Source organism: Zea mays, chromosome 7 (genome assembly GCF_902167145.1).
Source record: "Zea mays cultivar B73 chromosome 7, Zm-B73-REFERENCE-NAM-5.0, whole genome shotgun sequence".
Classification (NCBI taxonomy): domain Eukaryota; kingdom Viridiplantae; phylum Streptophyta; class Magnoliopsida; order Poales; family Poaceae; genus Zea; species Zea mays.
Window position 1 is genome coordinate 152,185,444 of NC_050102.1, and position 25,141 is coordinate 152,210,584.

General features: G+C 45.0%; 1 protein-coding gene across 1 annotated transcript; it reads right to left on the bottom strand.

The window, feature by feature from the left end:
- Positions 1-7,870: 7,870 nt before the first annotated feature.
- LOC103633128 (uncharacterized) lies at positions 7,871-8,930 on the bottom strand. The gene is made up of 3 exons (XM_008654807.3): positions 8,554-8,930; positions 8,413-8,454; positions 7,871-8,313 (listed from the first exon to the last, which is right to left on the bottom strand). The coding sequence occupies exons 1-3, from the start codon at positions 8,644-8,646 to the stop codon at positions 8,086-8,088; spliced, it is 363 nt and encodes a 120-aa protein (XP_008653029.1). The 5' UTR covers positions 8,647-8,930; the 3' UTR covers positions 7,871-8,085.
- Between the last annotated feature and the right edge of the window lie 16,211 nt (positions 8,931-25,141).

A 25,141-nucleotide genomic window follows, 5' to 3' on the forward strand; every position in this document is an offset into this window, starting at 1 on the left:
AACTTACTTTCAGTTTCTCAATTATGCAAAATGGGCTACAATTGTCTTTTTACGGATATTGGTGTTACTGTCTTTAGAAGAATCGATGATTCAGTAGCATTTAATGGAGTACTCGAGGGTCAGCTATACTTAGTTAATTTTAATAGAGCTGAACTCGATACTTGCTTAATTGCTAAGACTAACATGGGTTGGCTCTGGCACCACCGACTAGCCCACGTTGGGATGAAGAATCTTCACAAGCTTCTAAAGGGAGAACACATTTTGGGACTAACAAATGTTCATTTTGAGAAAGACAAAGTTTGTAGCGCATGTCAAGCAGGGAAGCAAGTTGGTGTTCATCATCCACACAAGAACATCATGACGACCGACAAGCCGCTTGAGCTACTCCACATGGACCTATTCGGCCCGATAGCTTACATAAGCATCAGCGGGAGTAAGTATTGTCTTGTAATTGTGGATGACTATTCTCGCTTCACTTGGGTGTTCTTTTTGCAGGATAAATCTCAAACCCAAGAGACCTTAAAGGGTTTCTTGAGACGGTCTCAAAATGAGTTCGGCTTAAGGATCAAAAAGATTAGAAGCGGCAATGGGACGGAGTTCAAGAACTCACAAATAGAAGGCTTTCTTGAGGAGGAGGGCATCAAGCATGAGTTCTCTTCTCCCTACACACCACAACAAAATGGTGTAGTGGAGAGGAAGAATAGAACTCTACTTGACATGGTGAGGGCCATGCTTGATGAGTACAAGACCTCGGACCGGTTTTGGGCGGAAGCAATCAACACCGCTTGCTTTGCCATCAACCGTCTCTACCTTCACCGAATCCTCAAGAAGACATCCTATGAACTCCTAACCGGTAAAAAGCCTAATGTTTCATATTTTAGAGTCTTTGGTAGAAAATGTTTTATTCTTGTTAAAAGAGGTAGAAAATCCAAATTTGCTCCTAAGGCTGTAGAAGGCTTTTTACTAGGATATGATTCAAACACAAGGGCATATAGAGTCTTTAACGAGTCCACTGGACTAGTTGAAGTTTCTTGTGACATTGTGTTTGATGAGACTAACGGCTCTCATGTAGAGCAAGTTGATCTTGATGAGCTAGATGATGAAGAGGCTCCGTGTGTCGCGCTAAGGAACATGTCCATTGGGGATGTGTGTCCTAAGGAATCCGAAGAGCCTCCACAAGCACAAGATCAACCATCTTCCTCCATGCAAGCATCTCCACCAACTCAAGATGAGGATCAAGCTCAAGATGATGAAAATGAAGATCAAGAGGAGCCACCTCAAGAGGAGGACAATGATCAAGGGGGAGATGCCAATGATCAAGACAAGGAAGATGATGAGGGTCCAAGACCGCCACACCCAAGAGTCCACCAAGCGATACAAAGAGATCACCCCGTGAACTCCATTCTCGGCGACATTCATAAGGGGGTAACCACTCGATCTCGTGTCGCTCATTTTTGTGAACATTATTCCTTTGTGTCTTCTATTGAGCCATATAGGGTGGAAGACGCATTAAGGGATTCGCATTGGGTGTTGGCAATGCAAGAGGAGCTCAATAACTTCACGAGGAATGAGGTATGGCATCTTGTTCCATGTCCTAATCAAAATGTTGTAGGAACCAAGTGGGTCTTCCGCAACAAGCAAGATGAGCATGATGTGGTGACAAGGAACAAAGCCCGACTTGTGGCCAAGGGATATTCACAAGTTGAAGGTTAGGACTTCGGTGTAACCTATGCACCCATAACCAGGCTTGAGTCAATTCGCATATTACTTGCATATGCTACTTACCATGGCTTTAAGCTATATCAAATGGACGTGAAAAGTGCCTTCTTCAATGGTCCAATCAAGGAAGAGGTCTATGTTGAGCAACCTCCCGGCTTTGAAGATAGTGAGTACCCTAACCATGTGTATAAACTCTCTAAGGCGCTTTATGGGCTCAAGCAAGCCCCAAGAGCATGGTATGAATGACTAAGAGATTTTCTTATTGCTAATGGCTTCAAAGTCGGAAAAGTCGATCCTACTCTCTTTACTAAAACAATTGCAAATGATTTGTTTGTATGCCAAATTTATGTTGATGATATCATATTTGGGTCTACTAACAAATCTACTTGTGAAGAATTTAGTAGGATCATGATTCAAAAATTCGAGATGTCTATGATGGGGGAGTTGAAGTATTTCTTAGGATTTCAAGTGAAGCAACTCCAAGAGGGCACCTTCATCAGCCAAACTAAGTACATTCAAGATATACTGACCAAGTTTGGAATGAAGGATGCCAAACCCATCAAGACACCCATGGGAACCAATGGGCATCTCGACCTCGACACGGGAGGTAAATTCGTAGATCAAAAAGTATACCAATCGATGATAGGATCTTTACTCTATTTATGTGCATCTCGACCGGATATTATGCTTTCCGTATGCATGTGTGCAAGGTTCCAAGCCGATCCTAAGGAAGTTCACCTTAGGGCCGTGAAACGAATCTTGAGATATTTAGTTCATACACCTAAGTTTGGTCTTTGGTACCCCAAGGGATCCACTTTTGATTTAATAGGTTATTCAGATGCTGATTGGGCAGGGTGTAAAATTGATAGAAAGAGCACATCAGGGACTTGTCAGTTCTTAGGAAGATCCCTGGTGTCTTGGGCTTCAAAGAAACAAAATTCAGTAGCTCTTTCTACCACCGAAGCCGAGTACATTGCCTCAGGCCATTGTTGCGGGCAATTGCTTTGGATGAGGCAAACCCTTAGGGATTATGGTTACAAATTAACCAAAGTCCCTCTCCTATGTGATAATGAGAGTGCAATCCGCATGACGGATAATCCCGTTGAGCATAGCCGCACTAAGCACATAGCCATTCGATATCACTTTTGAGGGATCACCAACAAAGGGGGATATCGAGATTGCTTATGTTAGCACCAAAGAACAATTAGACGATATCTTTACCAAACCACTAGATGAGAAAACCTTTACCAAACTTAGGCATGAGCTAAACATTCTTGATTCTAGGAATTTTGATTGATACTTTGCACACATAGCTCATTTATGTACCTTTGATCATCTCTCTTTCATTTGCTATGACTAATGCGTTGTCAAGTGTATTTCATGCCAAGTCATAGATTGAAAGGGAAATGGAGTCTTCGGCGAAAACAAGGCTTCCACTCCACTCCATCATGTTATTTATCCTTCGCCGTCACTCCACATCGCTCTTCAACCTTGGTATAATCCTTCACTCCTATATTATTTACCAAAGGGGGAGAGACTTGAAAAGGGCTCATATTTCACTCACAAAGTATCCGTTTTTGGCGATTCATGCCAAAGGGGAAGAAAGTATTAGCCCAAAGCAAAAGGACCGCACCACACCACCACATTTTCAAAAATGTTTAAATGCAGTCTTTCAATTTGTATTAAAGAAGTTTTTCAATTGGTACCTTGTTTTTGATATAATTTCAAATTGGTATGACCTCCTTCAAAATTAATATCTAAAACCCTCTTGAACACTAAGAGGAGAATTTCATTGAGGGGGAGTTTTGTTTAGTCAAAGGAAAGAATTTGAAACAGGGGGAGAAAATTTGAAATCTTGAAAATGCTTCTCGAAATCTTATTCATTTACCTTTGACGATTTGCAAAAAGATATTGAAAAGAATTTCCAAAAGATTTTGCAAAAACAAAACATGTGGTGCAAACGTGGTCCAAAATGTTAAAAGAAAGAAAGCAATCCATGCATATCTTATGAAAGTGTAAATTGGTTTAATTCCTAGCAACCTTTGCACTTATTTTATGCAAACTAGTTCAATTCTGCACTTATATATTTGCTTTGGTTTGTGTTGGCATCAATCGCCAAAAAGGGGGAGATTGAAAGGGAAATAGGGTCAAACCTTTTCCTAAATGATTTTGGTGGTTGAATTGCCCAACACAAATAATTGGACTAACTAGTTTGCTCTAGATTATAAGTTCTACAGGTGCCAAAGGTTCAACACAAACCAATAAAAAGTCCAAGAAAGGGTTCAAATAGAAAGGAGCAAAACCAACCGAAGGCTGCCCTGGTCTGGCGCACCGGACTGTCCGATGTGCCACCGGACAGTGTCCGGTGCACCAAGGAGATTCACTCTGAACTGCTCAGCTTCGGGTTTTTGGGGAGCCACTTCGCTATAATTCACCGGACTGTCCGGTGTAGCACCGGACTGTCCGGTGTGCCATGCGGAGCAACGGCTAACAGCGCCAACGGTCGTCTGCAAAAGTGAACAGTGCGTGAACAGTGCGTGAACAGCGCCAACGGCCACTTTGGTGGTTGGGGCTATAAATACCCCCCAACCACCACACTTCAAGGTATCCAAGTTTTTCATCCAACACATTCAATACAAGAGCTAGTGCATTCAATTCAAGACACAATTAGATTGAATCAAAGCCTCTCCAAGTCCCAATTCCACTCAAAGCAATTAGTGACTAGAAGAGAGAGTTTTGCCCGTATTCTTTGAGCTCTTGCGCTTGGATCGCTTTTCTTCTTCCCCATTTCTTGTTCTCATGTAACACCCCCACTGATCCCACACAATGAATGTTACCAAATACCCTTCCCACTAAACTTATGCAACACAAGAAATGAAATAAATAGAGAAAACATTGCAAAATCGGGCAGCACCTCCCTTGAAAGAAGCATAACAAGGGGGGAACATAGAGTTCATACAGGATATAAAAGACAGATAATTCACGTAGTATAATAAAAATGCAAAAGTAGTAAAGCACATTCATGACCAATTAAAAAAAATGGGTAACTCAGCTCACCCCAAAAAAATCAGCTCAACTACCATGAAAGGCTAGAACATAATAATTCCCTAGACTTGACCCTCCCTGATTAACAACATTATTAAGCAGTGGTTCCTTTATTAAAGGTGTAGTGGCCGTGCTGCTACATCCCTTCTTTCCCAAAGCAGAAATTAGGTGCCTGCATCAGACAATGCAAGAGTGAGATGACACATCTCAGCAAGTAAACAGAGCAAACAACAATTGGACAATGTAAACCAACCGTGCTTAAACAACCACGTAGTTCAAAACTTCCTTCTTGAATATTAATTTGCAGCAAGTAAGCAAATACACTACAAGAAACTGATAAATGTTCGTGGGTAAAATTAAGAAACTTGAGTTAAGTTCATGGGTTAATTTAAGAACGTGGGTACCCACGTTTTTAAGTTAAGTTCGTGGGCCGTGGATAAAACCGTCGAACTTAATGCGTTAGGAACGTGGGTACCCACGTTCTTAAATTAAGTTCGTCGGGCTCGTGAATACCGTCGAACTTAACTGTGAAAACCTAAACCCACTCATCCCACGCGCGCGCGTCTCTCTCTCACTCTGTCTCCTCCCACGCGCCCACACTACGCGCTCCTCCTCCCTCACCAATTCACCGCGCCACCACCGCGCCACCGCCGGGAGCCCGCGCCGCCACCGCCGGGAGCCCGCGCCGCCACCGCCCGGAGCCCGCGCCGTCACCGCGACCGGGCCGCGCCGCCGCCGCGCCGCCGTGAGCGGGCTGCGCCACCGCGAGCGGGCCGCGCCGCCGCCCCAGCTCGCCAGCTCAGCACCGACCGCCCCAGCTCGCCCACCCCGCGCTCTGAAGGTGCTGCAGTTCTTCAATATCACCTTATCACAGTTCTTCAACTATAAAGGTGTCAGTTCTTCAATATCAGAGTTTACAAAATTTAATCCTCTAATCTGAAAGCCTCTGAAGTCGAGATTGAAGCTCACGTGCCTATGTGGTTAAAATAGCTTTCTCGCCAAAAACCTTGCCAGCATGCTGTAGATAGAACAAATGTCAGATATCATGTACCATGACCCTAGGCAGATCAAAAGGTTTTATAAAATGATGATTGAATAGATATTAGGTCAGAGGGTAAGACCATATCATTTGTAACTTGTGATATTGTAAACTGACACCTTAATCCATATTTCTGATCACATATTGTCAGTTCATTCTTGTGCTTTTGATATGCAGAATGAACCATACGTTCATTCTTGTGCTTTTGAAGAATGAACCATACGTTCATTCTTGTGCTTTATAGTTGAAGAAATATGGCCACAAGAACTGACACCTTAACCCACATTGTGAAACATTATGCATATCAATAGCACAAGAATGGCCACATATGGTTCTTTAGCAGTACAGCAGTATGTGAAGCATTTTTAATTTCAGCAGGAGTGTACAACCCAATATAACTGGATATGTATATATAGGATCTGGAATATTAATTATAATGATCACTGCATATGTTCTTTTAAATGTTTATTATAGCTCATTCATCATTTTGCTTAGTGGTACGGTCATAAAACTAAACAAAATACAGAAAGCCAAGAAAATTGATCAAGGGGAATCAGCTGGTAATAATAACTACGCACATATGATTATGGGAAATACTGGGAAACATTATATTCCAGACTAATTATGATTTTGAGTAGACAGCTAAGTGCATATATAAGTATTGCATGATTTTGATTACTAATAGTGACTTTGATGATCTTTCTTTTGAAGACGGTCTAACATATAAGCGCATGATTTAGATGAACGAAATTACTTAATGATGTTTATATGCTTAATGATGTTTATTTACACTTTTTTATACATTGGGTTATTTAGTTTTGCAAATGGATGACAATAGAAGAAGGGCGATGTATGATGGATTCAATAGCGTGACTCTAGGTCACTCAAAGGAATGGGTTAGGGTTGCAAAACAATTCGTGGATCTCGCATTTTCCGGTGGACCTCGTGTGGTGAAGTGTCCGTGTACCAAGTGTCGGAATTTTAAGTATGTGAGAAAGATCGAAGAACTGGAGCATCACCTTTGCAAGAATGGGTTTATGCCTAACTATCTTGTGTGGCGCTCACATGGAGAAGTAGAGCAGAATATCACAGAGTCAGAAATAATTGTTGATGATGAGGAGGATCGGATGGATGACTTGGTGGCTGATATTAGTAGAGAGTATCCAACATTGGCCTCAGAACAGGATACACCAAATGAAGTGCAGGAGTTTTACAAGCTTCTTCACGCGTCAGGTATAGTTTTGTAGTATATTTACTTTCATTTACAATTATAATCATGCATCGTTTTATTTGGTTATAGGGTTCTGAGACCGGACAAGGAAACCCACAGATGGACATTCAGTGGTCGATGCCTCCTAGAGGACAGATTCTTCCTCCTCCACAACCAGGTATGGGATATTGGCCACCACCACCATGGGGATATCCTACACATCCAATGGGGCCTTGGGGACGCCCCCCATGGCCAACACAGCCACTTCCGTCACCTGCGGTACGTTCCTGAATTTCAATGCTAGTTGATTTCCTCCTAATTAAATAAACTAAGTCTAGATTGGTTTTATCGTCTAGCTTTAGTCACTATCAAAGGGGGGCCACAGTGCACCATTTTCACCTACCTGGGCTAGTTCTCAATTCTCACCTACCTGAGCTCTTCTGAAATCAAACTACAGATTCAGTGTCTATGAACCTATTTAATTGAGATAGTGACTATGAACCTATCTGAAATCAAACTACAGATTCAGCAAAAAAGTGACTATCAAACTAGAAAATCAAACTATCTGAAATCAAACTACAGATTCAGCAAAAAAGTGAAAACAACAAGTGATGCACACTAAAAACAGTTAGTGACTATGAACCTATTTAATTTCTAGCAAATGAAATGGTACATGGCTAGGCTTTGTGGGCTCAGTTTGTAGTTAGTGGCCATGTACTCCATCTATCCATCTATGAACCTAAATCTGGCGTCTTAGACCACTCGACCAAACTGTCACTATTGATATGAGTGGTACATATAATTATATATTAGCAGCCATCTAAGCTATTTGAAATGGCCAAACAGATGATCTAAGCTATTAAAAATTAGCAGCCATCTAAACTGTCACTACAGATTGTTCCGTACTAATGGATGAGGCGCATCTAAACAATCTGCCCAACTCATCCAAGTTTTTGCATGGCTGAGGCGCATCTAAACAGATGATCTGGGACTTTGAGTCTGCTTCTTGCATTCACAATCTGCTGAGTTACATTTCTAATGACGCAGAATCCTTACCTCGGACTGTTCCATACTAATGGATCATCAGATCTGAAGCCCAGTAGCTCATTCCCTGTTCTTTATTGTTCTTGGATGCCGCTGTGCGATAGATTAGGCGATTTAAAATTGCCAAGAATTTAGTGGTCCTGGGCAGAAGAATCCTGGGCAGCAGGACTGGCACTTGAGCGGCCTGTAGGGCATGTTCTTGGTGTCCTGCAGGTTGATCTTCTGGTCGGTGGCCTGTAGGGCATGTTCTTGGGTCCTGCAGGTTGATGTCAGCCATACATTAGCTTGGCTCTACACTTTGAATGCATCCGAGGGCTGCTCATTTTGGTTTATGTGGTCATTTTAGCAATCATACCTTGGTCCTGAGGTTCATGTGGTCATTCTGAAGCTCATTCTCCTGCAGATAGGATATGATGCAAACGAATGAATCTAGATAGGATTAGCTAAAATGAATGAGGTCTGAGGTTTATGCATGTAGGTAACATGTATGTATTACCCTTTTGGCCATGTAATTGATCTCGGCAGCCAGCAGCTCACTCTGAAACAAGAAATCAGCAATCAGAGTCTGACAAATAAACAACCTAGCCATCACGAACTCATAGTTACTTACATCAGAACTCTACATGTTAGTGTTTTGCAGCATCTAGATCTGGTTGCGCAGTTTTGCGGATTCTTGCTGGTAGAATTGCTTCAACAGATAAAGCAAATAGTTGGAATAATTTTCTGTTCCCAACAGTAACCAAATAGTGGGGGGCCAGAGGAAGAGCCAACGGCGTGTGCCTTCTTGTACCTCTCGATCATTTTGGTTTATGAGAATTTTGGTGTACATGTGATTTAATGCTTTCCTATATTTATTTAGAAAAGGACGCTATGTTTATCATGCTTTCCTATATCTTGGTGTACATGTGATTTAATGCCAGTTGTATATTTATGAGAATTTTGGTTTATTTTGTAGGATTCCGGCTCTCATCAAGTGACTCCTCCCCCTCACGCTGACTTTGCGGACAGATGTCTCAATTCTAGTGGTGGAGCTACGAACAACAATCCGATGTCCTGATCGAGAGCGATGGAGCTAATGTTTGAACTTGTGAACTAAAAATGAGAACTATGGATATGAACCTATGTATTTGGACTTGTGTGAATTTGTGAACTTATGTATTTGGACTTGTGTGAATTTGTGAACTTATGTATTTGGACTTGTGTGAATTTGTGATATGTATATATATCCCTCTGTTTGAAAATTGTATTGTATGTGATATTCTGTGTTGCATGTGTTATTATGTGTGTCTAATTTATCATTTCTGTATTTTTTATTTTTTTCTGGAAAAGAGTTAAGAACGTGGGTACCCACGTTCTTAAGGTTAAGAACGTGGGTACCGTCGAACTTAATGGGCAGCCCGCGCCGACTCACGCAGGACACATAAGTTCGACGGCCACCTGTACCCACGTTCTTAAAGTTAAGAACATGGGTGCCGTCGAACTTACGGGACACAATTCGACGGTCCCCGTCGAACTTAAAAACCCACGTTCTTAACGTTAAGTTCGACGGTACCCACGTTCTTAAAGTTAAGTTCGACGGTACCCACGTTCTTAACGTTAAGAACGTGAGGGCCGTCGAACTTAATTCTTTAAGTTCGTCCAAAAATCGCCGTGGGCTATATTCGTCGGTAAACCCACGTTCTTATGTTAAGTTCGACGGCCTATTACATTAAGTTCGACGGTTTTTCACCCACGTTCTTTAACCAGTTTCTTGTAGTGATAACTGATTACTTAATGCCAAGATGAATCACAATGTAAAGATCCACACTATCCACATCCACATAACAGATTCCACACCTCTCCCATGAATGCACATGGCTACAGATGCAGTAATGACTTCTGCCTTCATATCTCTAAGGATATGAAGCTGCATCATACCCCTTCTCGGGCAACATATGATGCTCATTGTACTGGTACGGTCAGACCATAATATCGCGATGAAACTTCAATGCAATGGATGATGAATGCATTATGCAAGTCAACAACATGAGTTCTTCCCAAACAAAATGTGCTAGACATATACTTCCACCCATTCCACATAATAAACCACATGGGTAACATGATCAAACCACAAACTCAACATATGTAATCAATAAAACATGAATATCTTCCAACGATGGTACTCAATTAGAAATATGAATACGAACACAAATAGCACAAACATAATCAAGTATAAGACTCTTCATTTGACAAACGGAATAACCATCACTGTTTTACTTGCCTTCACCAGAAGTTTGGGCAAATCCCTAAGTACGATTCGGAAGTCCACCACCTATTTTTAAAACACGACTTAGTGCACCAATTTCACATAATAAGCCTCATAAATGACGCCACACCTACGCACAATCTCAAACCCCGCCATGGGTAACAGTTCTCCATGCACCCACCAAACTGCAGCGGTGCTGCTTAATAATTTCATAACTTCAAAATTATGAAGCAGTGGTGACAACCAAAAACTCCAGAGGCATCTACATCAAATTCCCCACAAGTTTTGTATATAATTTATAATAAAATTCCAACATCTAATTAGCCCAAAACAGTCCACAAGATAAACCATGTAATCTGTTTTTCTCTCTTTTGGACAGCGACATATCCGGATTCAAACAGCGATATCTTTTAAAATATAATTGCAAGTCAAGCGCATAAGTACTTATTAGAAAGATAAGACAAATCCCTACATGATTATAATACTGGTTATCACTAATTACCCACGAAAAATTCCCAGAAACTGCTAATACTACTGCTGTTCACCCACCTTAAAAATCTGTTTTTTTGGACAGCAACATATCTGGATTCAAACAATGATATCTCCTAAATTATAACTCCGAATCGAGCGCATAAGTACTCGTTGGAAAGGTATGACAAAGCTCTACATTATTATCCCACTGATTCCCACTAATTAACCCACGAAAATTCCCAGAAATTCCTAGAACTACTGCTGTCCACCCACTCACAAAATTCCTGGACAGCATCTCTACCGATTCGCAAAGATAAACGCATAATCCAATTGATTGCAGCACAAAAAAACAAAAGTTAAACATGAATTCACCTTGGGTTCTTCCCTTCCTCCTTCCTTCTTCCTCCCTCCAAACTCCAATTGAGATCGCAGCCACACGACGGAGAACACGCGGGAGGGCTGCACCTTGGAGGGGGAAGAGAAATGGGGGGGCTAGGGTTTTGGGTGGTCAGGGCTGCAAAGGTTTGAGTAGAAAGAAGATGGGAGAGGGGGGGAGGGTGACGTCCAAGAGGAAGGGGAGGGGAAGGGGGCGGCTGCAAAAATCCCAAGGGGAAAGGGGGGCGGCTAGGGTTAGGGGAGACTAATGGGCCGGATCAAGGTTCAAGGCCCAACTCGCCCATGTGACAGCTCCCGACCCCGTCGCAAACAACTAACCAAAGAAATTCTACTGTCTTACATGTGAATATTTTCCACAAATTCCAAATTCCCAAAGCGCATCACCCGAATGAGGAAAAAGAACAAAAAGAATAACCTCCACTTCTCCTCTTTGCAAACCGGGTATCACATCTCAAGACCTTTGTAATAAAAGCAAGAGACACCAATTGTGTGGTGGTCCTTGTTGGGACTAAGTGTCCCAATTGATTGAGGAGAAAAGCTCACTCGGTCTAAGTGACCGTTTGAGAGAGGGAAAGGGTTGAAAGAGACCCAGTCTTTGTGACCACCTCAACAGAGAGTAGGTTTGCAAGAACCAAACCTCGGTAAAACAAATCACCGTGTCACCGTCTTCATTTGCTTGTGATTTGTTTTCGCCCTCTCTTTCGGACTCGATTTTATTCCTAACGCTAACCCGGCTTGTAGATTGTGCTTAAAGATTATAAATTTTAGATTAGCCTATTCACCCCCTCTAGGTGACTTTCACAAACCCCGTACCTAGAGTACCTCCTCCAGGGGGAACTACCTCTCGGCAAGGCCGAGGCCAAACGACTGACTCGATGGGCCAAGACATTCATACTACTTGGAGAAGAAAATGAATTGTACCACTGCAGCCCCGCAGGAATTCTCCAGTGATGCATACCCCTCAGCCAAGGACAAGAGTTGTTGGGCGAAATCCACTCGAGGCCTTGCGTGCACCACGTGGTGCCCTAAACCATCATTGGAAATGCCTTTAGACAAGGGTTCTACTGGCCAACTATGGTTGTTGATGCCACCAAGATTGTGCACTCCTGCAGGGGATGCCAATTCTACGCGAAGCAAACACGCATGCTAGCTCAGGCCCTGCAGACAATACCAATCACTTGGCCTTTTGTTGTATGGGGTTATACCTCATCGATCCTCTACAAAAGGCGCCCGGGGGCTTCACACACCTTTTGGTCGCAATCGACAAATTTTCCAAATGGATCGAGGTTCGACCCCTCACCAACATCAAGTCCGAGCAAGCGGTGGCGTTCTTCACGGCTATCATCCATCGCTTTGGGATCCCAAACTCCATTATCACGGACCACGTCACATAGTTCATAGGAAAGAAGTTCCCGAGTTTCTGTAATGACCACCACATCCGTGTGGACTAGACAGTCGTGGCTCATCCGAGGACAAACGGGCAAGTAGAACGTGCCAACGACATGATTCTGCAAGGCCTCAGGACAAGGATCTTCAACGAGCTAAACAATTTTGGCAGACGATGGCTTACCGAACTCCCCTCGATGATTTGGAGTCTGAGGACAACCCCGAGCCGAGCCACCGGGTTCACGTCGTTCTTCCTACTCTATGGGGTCAAGGCCATCTTGCCCAAGGACTTAGAGCATGGCTCCCCGAGGCTACGAGCATACATCGAGCACAACAATCAAGCCAACCATGAGCACTCACTTGAGCAGCTAGAAGAGGCTCAGGACGTAGCACTCCTACACTCCACCAGGTACCAGCAGTCGTTTCGGCGCTACCACGCAAGGTGTGTCCAATCTTGGGGATTACAGGAGGTGACATGGTACTTCAGTTATGGCAAGACAACTGAGGGTGCCACAAGCTCACTCCTTCCTGGAAGGACCTTTCATCATCACAAAGGTACTAAAACCTGGGACATACAAGCTCAGCAATGAACAAGGAGAAGTCTGCAAGAACGCTTGGAACATCGAACAACTACATCACTTTTACCCATAGATTTACAAGTTATTATGTATCCAAATACTTATGAATAAAAAGTCTAACCTTCAAGTGAGGCTCGACCCTGTCTTCCCTAGACCGAACCTCCCTCAAGGGCTAGAAGGGGGAACCGCCTCTGTGCCACTTTTTCTCATAAGTTTTTTCTTTAAAAATGAGTTTCGTGCTTTCGCCCTAGTCATAATACAAAATCCTAAAAGAACAGGAGACATCCTGATAAGAAAGGGTGGCTGAGCCGTGGGAACACCTACGCCCTTAGGATACGGTTTTCTCACTCACCATCCTTCTCTTAAGAAGGTAACTTGCGTTCCGACAGGAACTCCGTAAAAGGATAGAACGATAAACACAAAACACAAGAAAAGGTGCACAGTGAAACACCAAAACAAGCACAAAAAGTCTCAGCACATTACATACATAACAAACTTAAAAGTTTATTACAACCCCGTAGGGTAAATAGCTCAAGTAACAGAAGGGCGGAAGCAACACCCTCTTTGTCATCTAGAGGTGTTGCGGTCGAGTAGGACCCAACGCCGAGTGGAGAGACTGGCGGAACCACCTCTTCCTCGAAGTGGCGAGCCAGTGCCGAACCTGACCTTTCGACGACACCAGCGAGCCTCCGGACCTCCACCTCGTCAAGGTCATCCTCTTTAAGCAGGATATAGCCTTCGCACACCCACTCGTGGTTGATCTCGTAGTGGGATGCAATGACGGCTAACACCCGCTTCACCGATGTATGGACGGCCTCACAAAGTTCGCTCTACATATGGTCACTTAGGGCCAGCATGAGGCTCCATGGGGATCCACCCGAGGGGATGTCCTCGGTGCCGAAGGTTTGGTTGAAGTTTGCCACTAACCTCGGATAAAGCCTTGAGCTTGGCGATCTTCTCATCCACGGCCTTGGAGAGCGTCCGGGGTGTGCCGATAGAAATGTCAAGGTCCCGCTTAAGCCCTAAAAACAATCAAACAAAAACACTGAGGCACAATCAAAGTGACCGAGCAGGTGAAGTATAGGTAAGCACACATACCTCCCATTTTGGTCCTCAAGCCTTGTGCCTCGGACCGCTCGGCCTTCAGGTCCTCGGTGAGAGACCCGGCTTGACACTTTCTAGAGGTCCTCCTCCAGTGAGCAGACCTTCTCTGACAAAGGTGCTACCTCCTGACACGCGGTTGTGGCTTCGTTCCTAAGCTCCAAGCACAAGGTCGAGAGTTCTGATACCTTAGCGCTTTTCCGGGCAAGCTGCTCGTTTGAACGATCTAGCAAGCCCTTCTAGCACAACAGCGCATACCATATGTCGCGCTCGCGGCGAAGAAAGACGGACTTGGCCACGAACTTCGCCATAAGTCCTTGAGAAGAAAATGGATACCGTCATGACATGCCCTACGAAAAGGAGTATGTCCCCATATAAGATGCTCGATCCTCTTACCCTGTCCATGATTTGGAACTCAGACCACATCTCCTTCTCCTCCCCATCATTGAGGACGAACAATGGCTCACCTTCTTTGTCTAGCCACAAAAGGCATGGGCCTCCCCACTTGAGGGGATCCCTCTCGACGAGGACGACACCACTGCTCGCCTCATCGTCGAGTAGGAGCATGGTCTAGTCTAGAACTAGGACCTCGGGCCGCCTCGAGGGACCGACCTCACCTTCTTTCGTGTTGCTTTTGTTAGTCACCCTTTCTATGGGGGCACATACTGTGTTTATCAAACTGGAGAAACCTAACGAGCGGCTATGACCTTTGGGGAATCTTTGTAAAGGCTATGTAGTGAATACATGACCATTCACCTCGGTAGTGAAGATCGTGTTATGCAAACCCAGACTAGTAAGGGATCATGACTCGTGGGTAAAGTGTGCAACCTATGCAGAGGGTTACAAATTGGTATATCAGTCGTGCTCATGGATATGAGCAGCCTTGGGAGCTCCTTTGATTAGAGTTACTCTGGATACCTTTATGGTGATGCTTAATGTTGTTGATTATAGTTATGGATTCTAGTATTTCCTCTTGGAGGGAGTACTATTTGGGTTAATAACTTGGGATTATTGCTAAAACTTGGCTCTCTACTAGTAATAAATATCTGACCAACTAAAAGCAACTGGTTTAAGCTTAACCCTACATACAGCTAGTCCACTTTCAGGAGTTTCAAGACTTCGATGAGTTCTAGAATAGATTAGTGGCAAACCCCCAATCAGTTGCCTGTGAAGGCCTTATCGTACTGTGTTTCATTCAGCACTTTGATGATGACTTAAGTTAATGAGTTTATGGATGTTTTGGAAATCGTGATGTAATAAAGTACTTATTTCCGCTATTATTTTGAGCAATGTGTGATGAAGTCCAATTATGTAATTGTTGTGTACGTGAATTTCTGATCTTCGCACGTACATGATTCGTATTGGTTTACCTTCTAAAACTGGGTGTGACACCTTGCAAATGGGTGGAAAATAGGATGAGGCGAAGAAGAAAGGGTGAAGGCAGAAGTAAAGTTTGAAACTTACCAGGGATACATAACCCTGCTCAGGGCGCATCGGGATGGGGACAGTGTAATCCTCCTTCCCCACCGTCCCCTTCACCCGTCGGAGGAGCTCATTGGTGGAGAGAGCGGGCGAGCTCATTGGTGGAGAGAGCTCATTGCAAAAAAAAATATCTTATTCTATTTATGGTTTACTTGCTGGTCATATAGTTATGTTCTTACTCTTATGCTTACGACATCTTTTGTAGATGGCCCGTCTTAGATGCGCCGCACGTAAGTCGGTGATCCCTTTCCTGCCCTGTCGCCTTGTGGAGTGTCCACTTCACCACATGGTGTCTGGACAGTCGAGTCACCTGGAGAGACTACACCATCGCCTACGCGAGGAGCAGGAGTGCCGATGTCAGGAGAGGGATCGGCAGGACTCTTCCCCCTCGCCTCAGCAGGAGGTGGAGTCTATGAGGCATCCCTTCTCTATACTCTAGCTAGAGGTACACCCTACACCACCACAGGGCACCCCAGCTGCTGGAGGAGACCCCAACGGAGACAATGGTGGTGGTAGTTCGAGCCACAGCTCAGAGCCTTCAAAGGAGAAGGAGCCGGACGGATGGGTCGCCCGACCCATCACTCGTGACGCCGCTCACGGTTGTCACTTCCACGACGCTCTCGACACCTTGCTACGTCGGGCCTTCGACCGATACACTTGTTCGATAGAGTACCGTTGTGTAGTCTACCAGCATAGTCGTAGGTTATACCTAGACCAATGGGAGGCTACCTGCCTAGTGCGTCGTCTGGTTGATGATCTCCGGGGTGCAGAGGCCTACTCAGAGCACTATTATATCACTGAGCAAGATACTGTCGATGCAACCATGAAGGATGTTGCACGCGTGCACTTTTGCAGTATTGTTCGTTGTTCAGTGGGGTGGCTGACGGTCTTGACCTGAAGTACTACCTATGTCGTTCGACTGGCAGTACTGGGAGTGTGATTGTCTCACCCGTTGGTGAGGACAATCCCAGGTTGAGCAACATGGTCAACCTGTTTGTCATGCTCAACACCGAGCTGAACCACACCCTTGACGAGTTGGGCAAGGCTCGTGTGGAGATCGCAGAATTGCGAGCTGAGCGCGCAGAGCACCGCCGTCAGGAGGATGGTTCCTCCACCCGTTGGGACTTAGCACTCTTACCGCTCGCCGCCCCATGACCATCATGCTTTTGGCACCCCTGATTGCAGGACCAAAATAGACTTGGAGCCTTACATCGCTAGTGTCAGAGTTTGTAATAAATGCTTAAGTCAAGTGTCATAGTTTTAGTCAGTCGTAGTTAGTCAGGGTAGTTTGCTTATCATGTGTTGCTATGTTTGTCGTGGTGAACTCATGTTGAATTTTCATCATTGTAATGATTGTCACCAAAATGTGGGTGTCCCCTGCAATTTGGTTTAGTTATTAATGTTAATAAAGTTAGTTATTCAGTTGGGCGACCTTTTACTTCTACTTTACTCTTTATCTTAGAAGTTGTGTTTGGTTGTGTTGAGATTTAGTGAAGATGCTCATTTGCTCAGTGTTATGAAGACCTCTATGTGCCTTTTATTATTGAAAGTCGCCTAGAGGGGGGTGGATAGGCAAAAATTGAAATTTACAACTTTAAACACACTACAAGCCGGGGTTAGCGTTAGAATAGAATCCAAGTCCGGGAGAGAGGGAAAACAAATCAACCAAGAAAATAAAGCAGATGGCACGGTGATTTGTTTTACCAAGGTTCGGTTCTAAAGAACCTAATCCCGTTGAGGTGGTCACAAAGACCGGGTCTCTTTCAACCCTTTCCCTCTCTCAAACGGTCACTTAGACCGAGTGAGGCTTCTTCCTTAATCTCACGGGTCACTTAGACCCCGCAAGGATCACCACACAATTGGTGTCTCTTGCCTCGCTTACAAAGCACTTGAGAGTAAGAAGTGAGAAAGAAAAGAAAGACAAGCCAAGCAAACAAGAGCTACAAAGAAACACAAATGATCCTCTCACAAGTCTAAATGCGCTAGAGTTGAATTAGAGACTTTGAGCGGATCGATCACTTGAATTGTGTCTTTGGAGTGGAGTCTATTGCTCTTGTATTGAATGCAATGTGTTGAATGCTTGGATAGTTGGAGTGGTGGTGGTTGGGGGTATTTATAGCCCTCAACCACCAAAACAATCGTTGGGGGTGGCTGCTGTCGATGGGCGCACCGGACAGTCCGGTGCGCCAGCCACATCACCCAATCGTTAGGGTTTGGGCGGTTTCGACCGTTGGAGCTTTGTCTTCTGGTGGCACCAGACAGTCCGATGCCGCACCGGGCAGGTACTATGCACTGTTCGGTGCGCCTCTGGCGGCTGCTTTGACTTTTGCGCGAACTGTCCGCGCACTGTAGCGTTGCAGGCGACCGTTGCAGCCGACCGTTGCGCTGGCTAGCCGTTGCTCCGCTGGTGCACCGGACAGTCCAGTGGCACACTGGACAGTCCGGTGGCACACTGGACAGTCCGGTGAATTATAGCGGAGCGCGGCCTCAGAAACCCGAAGGTGAAGAGTTTGGAGTCGTACGGCCCTGGTGCACCGGACACTTTCCGGTGGCACATCGGACAGTCCGATGCGCCAGACCAGGGTACTCTTTGGTTTCTTTTGCTCCTTTCTTTTGAACCCTAACTTGATCTATATATTGGTTTATGTTGAACCTTTAGCACCTGTAGAATATATAATCTAGAGCAAACTAGTTAGTCCAATTATTTGTGTTGGGCATTCAACCACCAAAATCATTTATAGGAAAAGGTTAAACCTTATTTACCTTTCACTTATGCTAAAAGACTGCAACATCAATTCTGATGTATGAATGCCTTCCACAGATGTCTGACAACAGGCGCCGAGGTGGGAGGCGTACCCAGCAAGAGCAGCAAGCCCCACAGGATGAGGCACCCCAGCCATTGCCTCCACCACAACCCTAGTGTCAGTGGAGCAGATGTTCTTCATGCATACCCAAGCAGTGCAAGTAATCGGACAGATCTTGGCAGCCATGCAGCAAGCTCAACAACAACCTCAGCTTCAACTGCAAGTGCAGATGTCGCAGATGCCAAGAGACAAGCGTGCGGAGTTCATGAGAAGTCACCCCCTATTTTGCCCACTTTGCAGACCCCATGGACGTCGAAGATTGGCTACGCACAGTGGAGCGGGAGCTGCACACCGCTTAATGCAACAACAGAGAGAAGGTTCTGTATGGTCCCCATCTGCTAAGGGGAGCAGCTCAGTCTTCGTGGGAGTCCTACCTCGCCACCCATGCTGACCCTGAAGCTATCACTTATGAGGAGTTCAGAGACAACTTCCGTCAATACCACGTTCTAGAAGGTTTGATGATAGTGAGGAAGGAAGAATTTCTAGCATCGAAGCAAGGACCCATGTCTGTGAGTGAGTATAGGGACAAATTTCTGCAACTATCTTGCTATGCACCCGAGGATGTCAACACTGATGCAAAGAGTCAGTACATGTTCTTAAGAGGTTTGGTTGACCCCCTGCACTACCAGTCGATGAACCATACTTTCCCTACCTTCCAACATCTGATTGATAGAGCAATAATGACTGAGAGGAAGCACTGGGAGATAGAAGATCGGGAGCACAAGATTGGTGGATCGTAGACTAGGAGCAGTAGTCGTCCCTGTTTCTCAGGCAATCCACCCCAACAGTTCAAGCAGAGTAACCCTCAGGGATATCAGCACCAGAATCATCGTCCGCATCAGCAGCAATTCTAGAGGCAGTACCCTCAACAGCAGTAGCAGTACCGCTAGCACAACCAACAGGGAGGAAGTCAGTATTAGAGGCAGAGCAGTCAGACACCCCCGCCTTCCAGCCCCACCAACAAATCAGAACGACCAGATAGCCCCAATACAAGGAGGAGGCCGAGGATGCTTCCATTGTGGAGAGCAAGGTCACTGGGCGATGCAATGCCCGAAGAAAGCAGCCCAACAGCAATAAGTTTCCAACACCCCAGCAAGATAGGGAGCACCACCGCAGGCATCACGAGGTCGTGGCTAGGCCTACAGCCGTGGAAAGGTGAACCACTTAGAGGCCGAAGCGATATAGGATGCACCAGATGTGGCAGTAGGTATGTTTTCAGTCGAATCCCATCCAACAAAAGTACTATTTGATACTAGTGCCACACATTCTTATTGTTACTACATCATGGGTAAAAGCACGTAACATCCCCGAAGAACCAATGATTCCACCTCTAAAAGGGTTAATTCAATTGGGGGAAAGGTTCAATCAGATAAGATGTGCTCAAATCTAAGGATTGAAACAAGGGGGATAACTTTCCCCACTAACCTAGTAGTAATGGGTACTCACGGGATAGATGTCATCCTAGGGTTGAATTGGCTACACAAGAACCAAGAAACCATCAGTTGTGACAAGAGGACAGTGAGGTCAGTGTCCCCATCTGGGGAAGATATAGTAACTGAACTGATCATTCCTGATCTAGAGGAAGGAGTCTATCACCATATGTCCATAGATGGTAAAGAGGCCAACCCGCTTGAGGCCATCACAGTTTTGTCGGATTTTCCTGACGTGTTTCCTGAGGAGTTACCAGGCATGCCACCCGAGTGGAAGGTCTAGTTTGCTATAGAGCTTGAACCTGGCACCACACCTATTTCTAAGAGAATAATCACATTAATCAATATTTATCAAATGTAAATTAGAGCTACTACTTAGTTTCGATTAATCTGCTACACTAACATATGTCGGTTAAATAAGTAATTTAATTAATATGATCGATTCTAAGCAAGGCAAATTAACGACGCACGATACACGTGTGCGACACGCGTAGAATAACGCCTGACGACGCACGCGAAACAACACGCGAGGACGACTGGTACGACTACACACGACAACGCGCGTGAATGAGAGAGGGCGCACGGTGAGCATAGTACGATGACTTTAACATGCAATGCGTGGGCAATGACGATGCGAGCAACGCAAACACATGCACACATGGGGGGGGTAGACGGCGACATCTAGTGGTAGACGGACATCGTTGGAGTCCCGACGACGTGCTGCGCGTACGCAAACGTGGGTATAATAGTAGCACGGGCACGACAACGAGCGTGGTGCTGTGACGACGCGAGGATGTGAAGCCACACGACGAGACGCAAAGTAAGCCTGACGATGTGAAGCGACGTTCTCCTACCTCTAACCAAACACACACAGGAAAAAGGAAACTGCCATCACCATGGGGGCTAGCACAAGGGAGATGGCCGGCTCGGCCAGAGAGGCTTTATGGACATGTGCTAGAAGTAAGGAGCGACGTCAGCCCTAGGAGGCCTCGTCAACTAGCGACCGCGACTGCGGAGGAGCACCGAGAAGAGGTGATGGCAAAGGGAAGGGGCGCGCTGAGGCATGGCCTCGCGCATGGGGCTCGTGGCTAGGGAGGGACGTGCTGGACTAACCCGTACAGGCGTTGTAGCAATGTTCACCCCGTCCAATCCCTGGACCGGTGGTACTTACTCCTGGCAACTCTCTAGGATTATATATTGTCCCCACAGACCAACACGAGTCTTTTGTGTACACTTTGTCCTCACTCGTGCGCACCCGAGAAAACTTCCTGGTCGGTCACCCATCCCAAATTGCTCCAAGCCAAGCACACTTAACTTGGAGGTTCTTTCGAGACAGGCTTTCAAAAAAGAAGATGCACCTTAATAGTATGGGTAATCTATTAATTCTATTAAGCCTTGGGCTAGGATATCACCATCCCAGGGGCCAGGATATCACAATCCACCCCCTTAGAAGACCAACGTCCTCGTCGGTCAACCCCAATCTAGGAACCTCCGCTCTTAGCCACGTCTGTGTGTCTAGTGTCATCATATGCCAATGTCATGTGACTACTCTGGGCCCACATGCGCCATGCGCCATATACCCAAACCCCTAACCCACACACGCCTGTGAAATCACGAGGCTCGGCTTTGATACCACTTGTAACACCCCGTCCAATCCCTGGATCAGCGGTACTTACTCCTAGCAGCTCTCTAGGATTATATATTGTCCCCACAAACCAACATGAGTCTTTTGTGCACACCTTGTCCTCACTCATGTGCACCCGAGAAAACTTCCCGGTCGGTCACCCATCCCAAATTACTCCAAGCCAAGCACGCTTAACTTGGAGGTTCTTTCGACACAGGCTTCTGAAAAAAAGATGCACCTTATTGGTATGGATACTCTATTAATTCTATTAAGACTTGGGCAAGGATATCACCATCCCAGGGGCTAGGGTATCACAAGAAAGCACATGGAGAGGCACGAGAGGGGGGCTAGGGGCTGGGCGCCACGACAAGCACTGCTGCGCGCGGGGTTCGATGTGTAGGGGGGCTCGGCCATGGCTGCTCGTGGTACGTGAGGGGAAAGCCACAGGGAGGGAGAGAGAGAAGGTATGTGCTTACCCCGATGGTGAAACTCAGCGAGATGGTTGTGGCGACACGGGTGGGTAGCCTCGACACAGCACGGTGGCGCTGCGCTTGGCTGCGATGAAGTGGTGGGGCGAGGACGGGCGGCATCAGGCATCGGGCAAGGCTACGCAGGAGCGACCCTAGGGAAGGGGAGGCAGCATGGGCATGTGTGGGAGAGGAAAATGGGGGGAGAGAGTGGGGACTGTTCCTTTTACTTAGCATTGGGGTGTGCACGTCACGGGGATGAAGTTAGATGTAGAGGGTGGGTCTGCCATGTGAGCCAGCGGGTACGACGGCACTAGCAAACCATCCCACACGCGTGCGCGCACATGGTGCGGCTATTGTGCAATGTGGGGCAGCTAGGCGCACGACCTGAGCCGACACTGGGCTGCGGGTGGGGCAGACCACGAACGGAGGCAGGCTGACGCGGCCAATGGACTGCGCAGGTGACACGAGCAACACAAGAAGCCGAGATGGGCCACGAGGGCGTGCCCGTGGGACGACGAGGGAGGGGGCGCTTGGTGGGTCGAGCGAAGTGGAGGGATTAGGCCTACTAGAGGAAATGGGGAACGTGGGGTTTTTTCTATTTTCTCTTCTTTTCTTCTTTTCAATTCGAATTCCTAATTAAATGAATGATCCACAAAATTACTCCACAAATAGAAATAAATATATGTTCCGGCATGATGCAACAATCAAAACCCTTTTAGGGTATTAGTACGCTTAGCACCTATATACAATACAAAAATAACTCTCCAAAATTTAGGAAAAAGAAAAGGGAAGCAATGAAAAGAGGGTGTTACACCTAAATTTTTTGTATAGAGGAAAGAAATTTTTATACCCCAAAATTCTGGGTGTTACACACCTTACCAGCACTTGTGAGTAGCGAAAGCATAGAGCTATCCACAGAGTTACTCGATCAGGAGTTTGATCCTTGTGTGGACATCCTTGTGAGGGGCTCCAACGAGGACTAGGGAGAAGCTTGCACACTTCTTGGTACCTCGGTAAAAAACCAAAGTCGTTGATGAGAGTTTGTATCTCTATCACATTTAAGTTTACACATTTATATTGGGTACCATATTTGTGTGCTTGGCCTTTCGAGCTTAGTTGTTATTAGGCTAGTGGATAAGTTTGGAAACTAGATTGCATAACTCTTTCCGGTGGAGATAGCAACACTTAGTCAAATTGTAGTTGTATATAAATTGTTTATTTATTACATGTGTTTTGACTATGTGAAAATTAGATACATTAGTTAATGCTGTGAAAAATATTTGCCTAAGTCACTCCTTCGCTCTTAGGCATCAAGGTGATCCTTCAACATCCTTGTGAGATGCTCCAATGAGGACTACAGGAAAGTGTGAGCTTATCAATATGTCTATAAAATTACTAGAGTCGTTGAAAGAAGTTTGCATCTGTCCAATTAAGCTTTCATACTTTATTTATTCCTTACCTAGGTTGTATGCTTACTTTTTACTTTAGATTACTAAGAACAATACTAGTATACACATTTACCATAAGATGGTTCCAGATCTATTTAAACGAAATAAATATATACAAGTGGCAATCAACATTAAGAGTTGGTCCACAACTTCTGACATATCATCAGAATAATACTTGAGTGGTCCAATATATGTAGCAGAAGAAATCAGTTGTCCAATTTCCACATGCATGGTTGGGAAGCGGACGTAACTTTTACACTATCAATAATCTCCTTGTCTAAAAAACAACAACTAAGTAAGGTTGAGTACTTATGTACTCAGCAACCCAGCTTCACCCACGGAGTGGGGATTCTGGAATACATGCATTGAGTTAGTGGAGCTCAGAGTATTTTGCAGAAAAGCTATTTTTATGCAGGTTTTTTTGTTAAATAGTTTATCTTTTCCAAAGAACATTCTCTCCCAAAGGAGCAAAAAGATTTCTATTTTCAAACCAAATCCCCATGAACTAAACCATATAGGAATTTCAGTAAATTCCCACCAGTTTTCATTTCCAAAACCAAAAGCAGCTACTGGACTTCCCATCCACTAGATCTTAGGACTCGACCATTGGACCTTTCCAAACCATTTTCAAAGCATTTTAGAAAATAAAACACTAATTGTTGGAACCAAGCCATAACTTGTCCATACCAGTGGTCATGAACTATTTGAATAGTTATTTTAAACTCTGTCTAGTGGTGTACACTTTACCCACTAGTCTCGTTTTTGCAATCTCACGACCATGAGACCGATCACAGAAACCCTATCCTCCTCTCTACAACTTTACCTTGATGGTTATATCGAGAGGAACAAGGCCACTTTCTCTCCCAAAACCAGAACAATAGTGTCCCCCTTCCTTTTCCTCTTAGTGCTCCGTAGCCACTGATAACCCTAGGATTTAGCCCATGCAGACTTCGATTGAGAGGATGCCATTATATCCTTGAGTGGAGTAATGACAAACCGGTCCTTATGCGAGGCTGGACAATAAACCTTGCTCACACCTATCCTGGCTAAGCCAACTTCTTTTTGGACCCTCCCATGATAAGGGAGTTTTGACCATCCCGCTCATGGTAGTGACAGTGATAACCGTTCACTTTATTTTTTTTGGAAATCAAGTTTCTTTCGCAAAACTCATATCTTTATCAAATCACTTTTATAAAACAAATTGTAAGGAGTCTATGGATGTTTCGCGGCGATGTTCTAAGGCTAGGTGTCTATATCATCATGTCTCTTAGCAGCAAAATAATATAATACTTGTATAAAAATGGGCTAATGGATTGTGTTTGAAACATAGATAATTTATGTATCAAAGGGATTCGTTGAGCTTGTCATTTCTTTAACCTGCTAAAGGGTGAGAGCCCATAGAACTATCTTCTGAAGTAGATTTGCGAAACTGGCCTTCATGAGACAACACGAACGCTATGATAACTACGCGACACGAACTAGCAAACATACAAACCAATGAGTATGTCAACAAATATTCATTATAGTGGTCGAGAATGGTGATATGTGGATGGATAGAGTTTTGAGTAGAGTTTATGTTGATGGAGTGA

Bases quoted from the DNA above. Each gene is read 5' to 3' on its own strand.
- LOC103633128 (XM_008654807.3), bottom strand. From the start codon at position 8,646: ATGGCTAGGTTGTTTATTTGTCAGACTCTGATTGCTGATTTCTTGTTT. The intron at 8,455-8,553 runs GTAATACATACA...TCCTATCTGCAG, and splicing joins TCAATTACATGGCCAAAAGG to GAGAATGAGCTTCAGAATGA. The intron at 8,314-8,412 runs GTATGATTGCTA...ATCAACCTGCAG, and splicing joins ACATGAACCTCAGGACCAAG to GACCCAAGAACATGCCCTAC.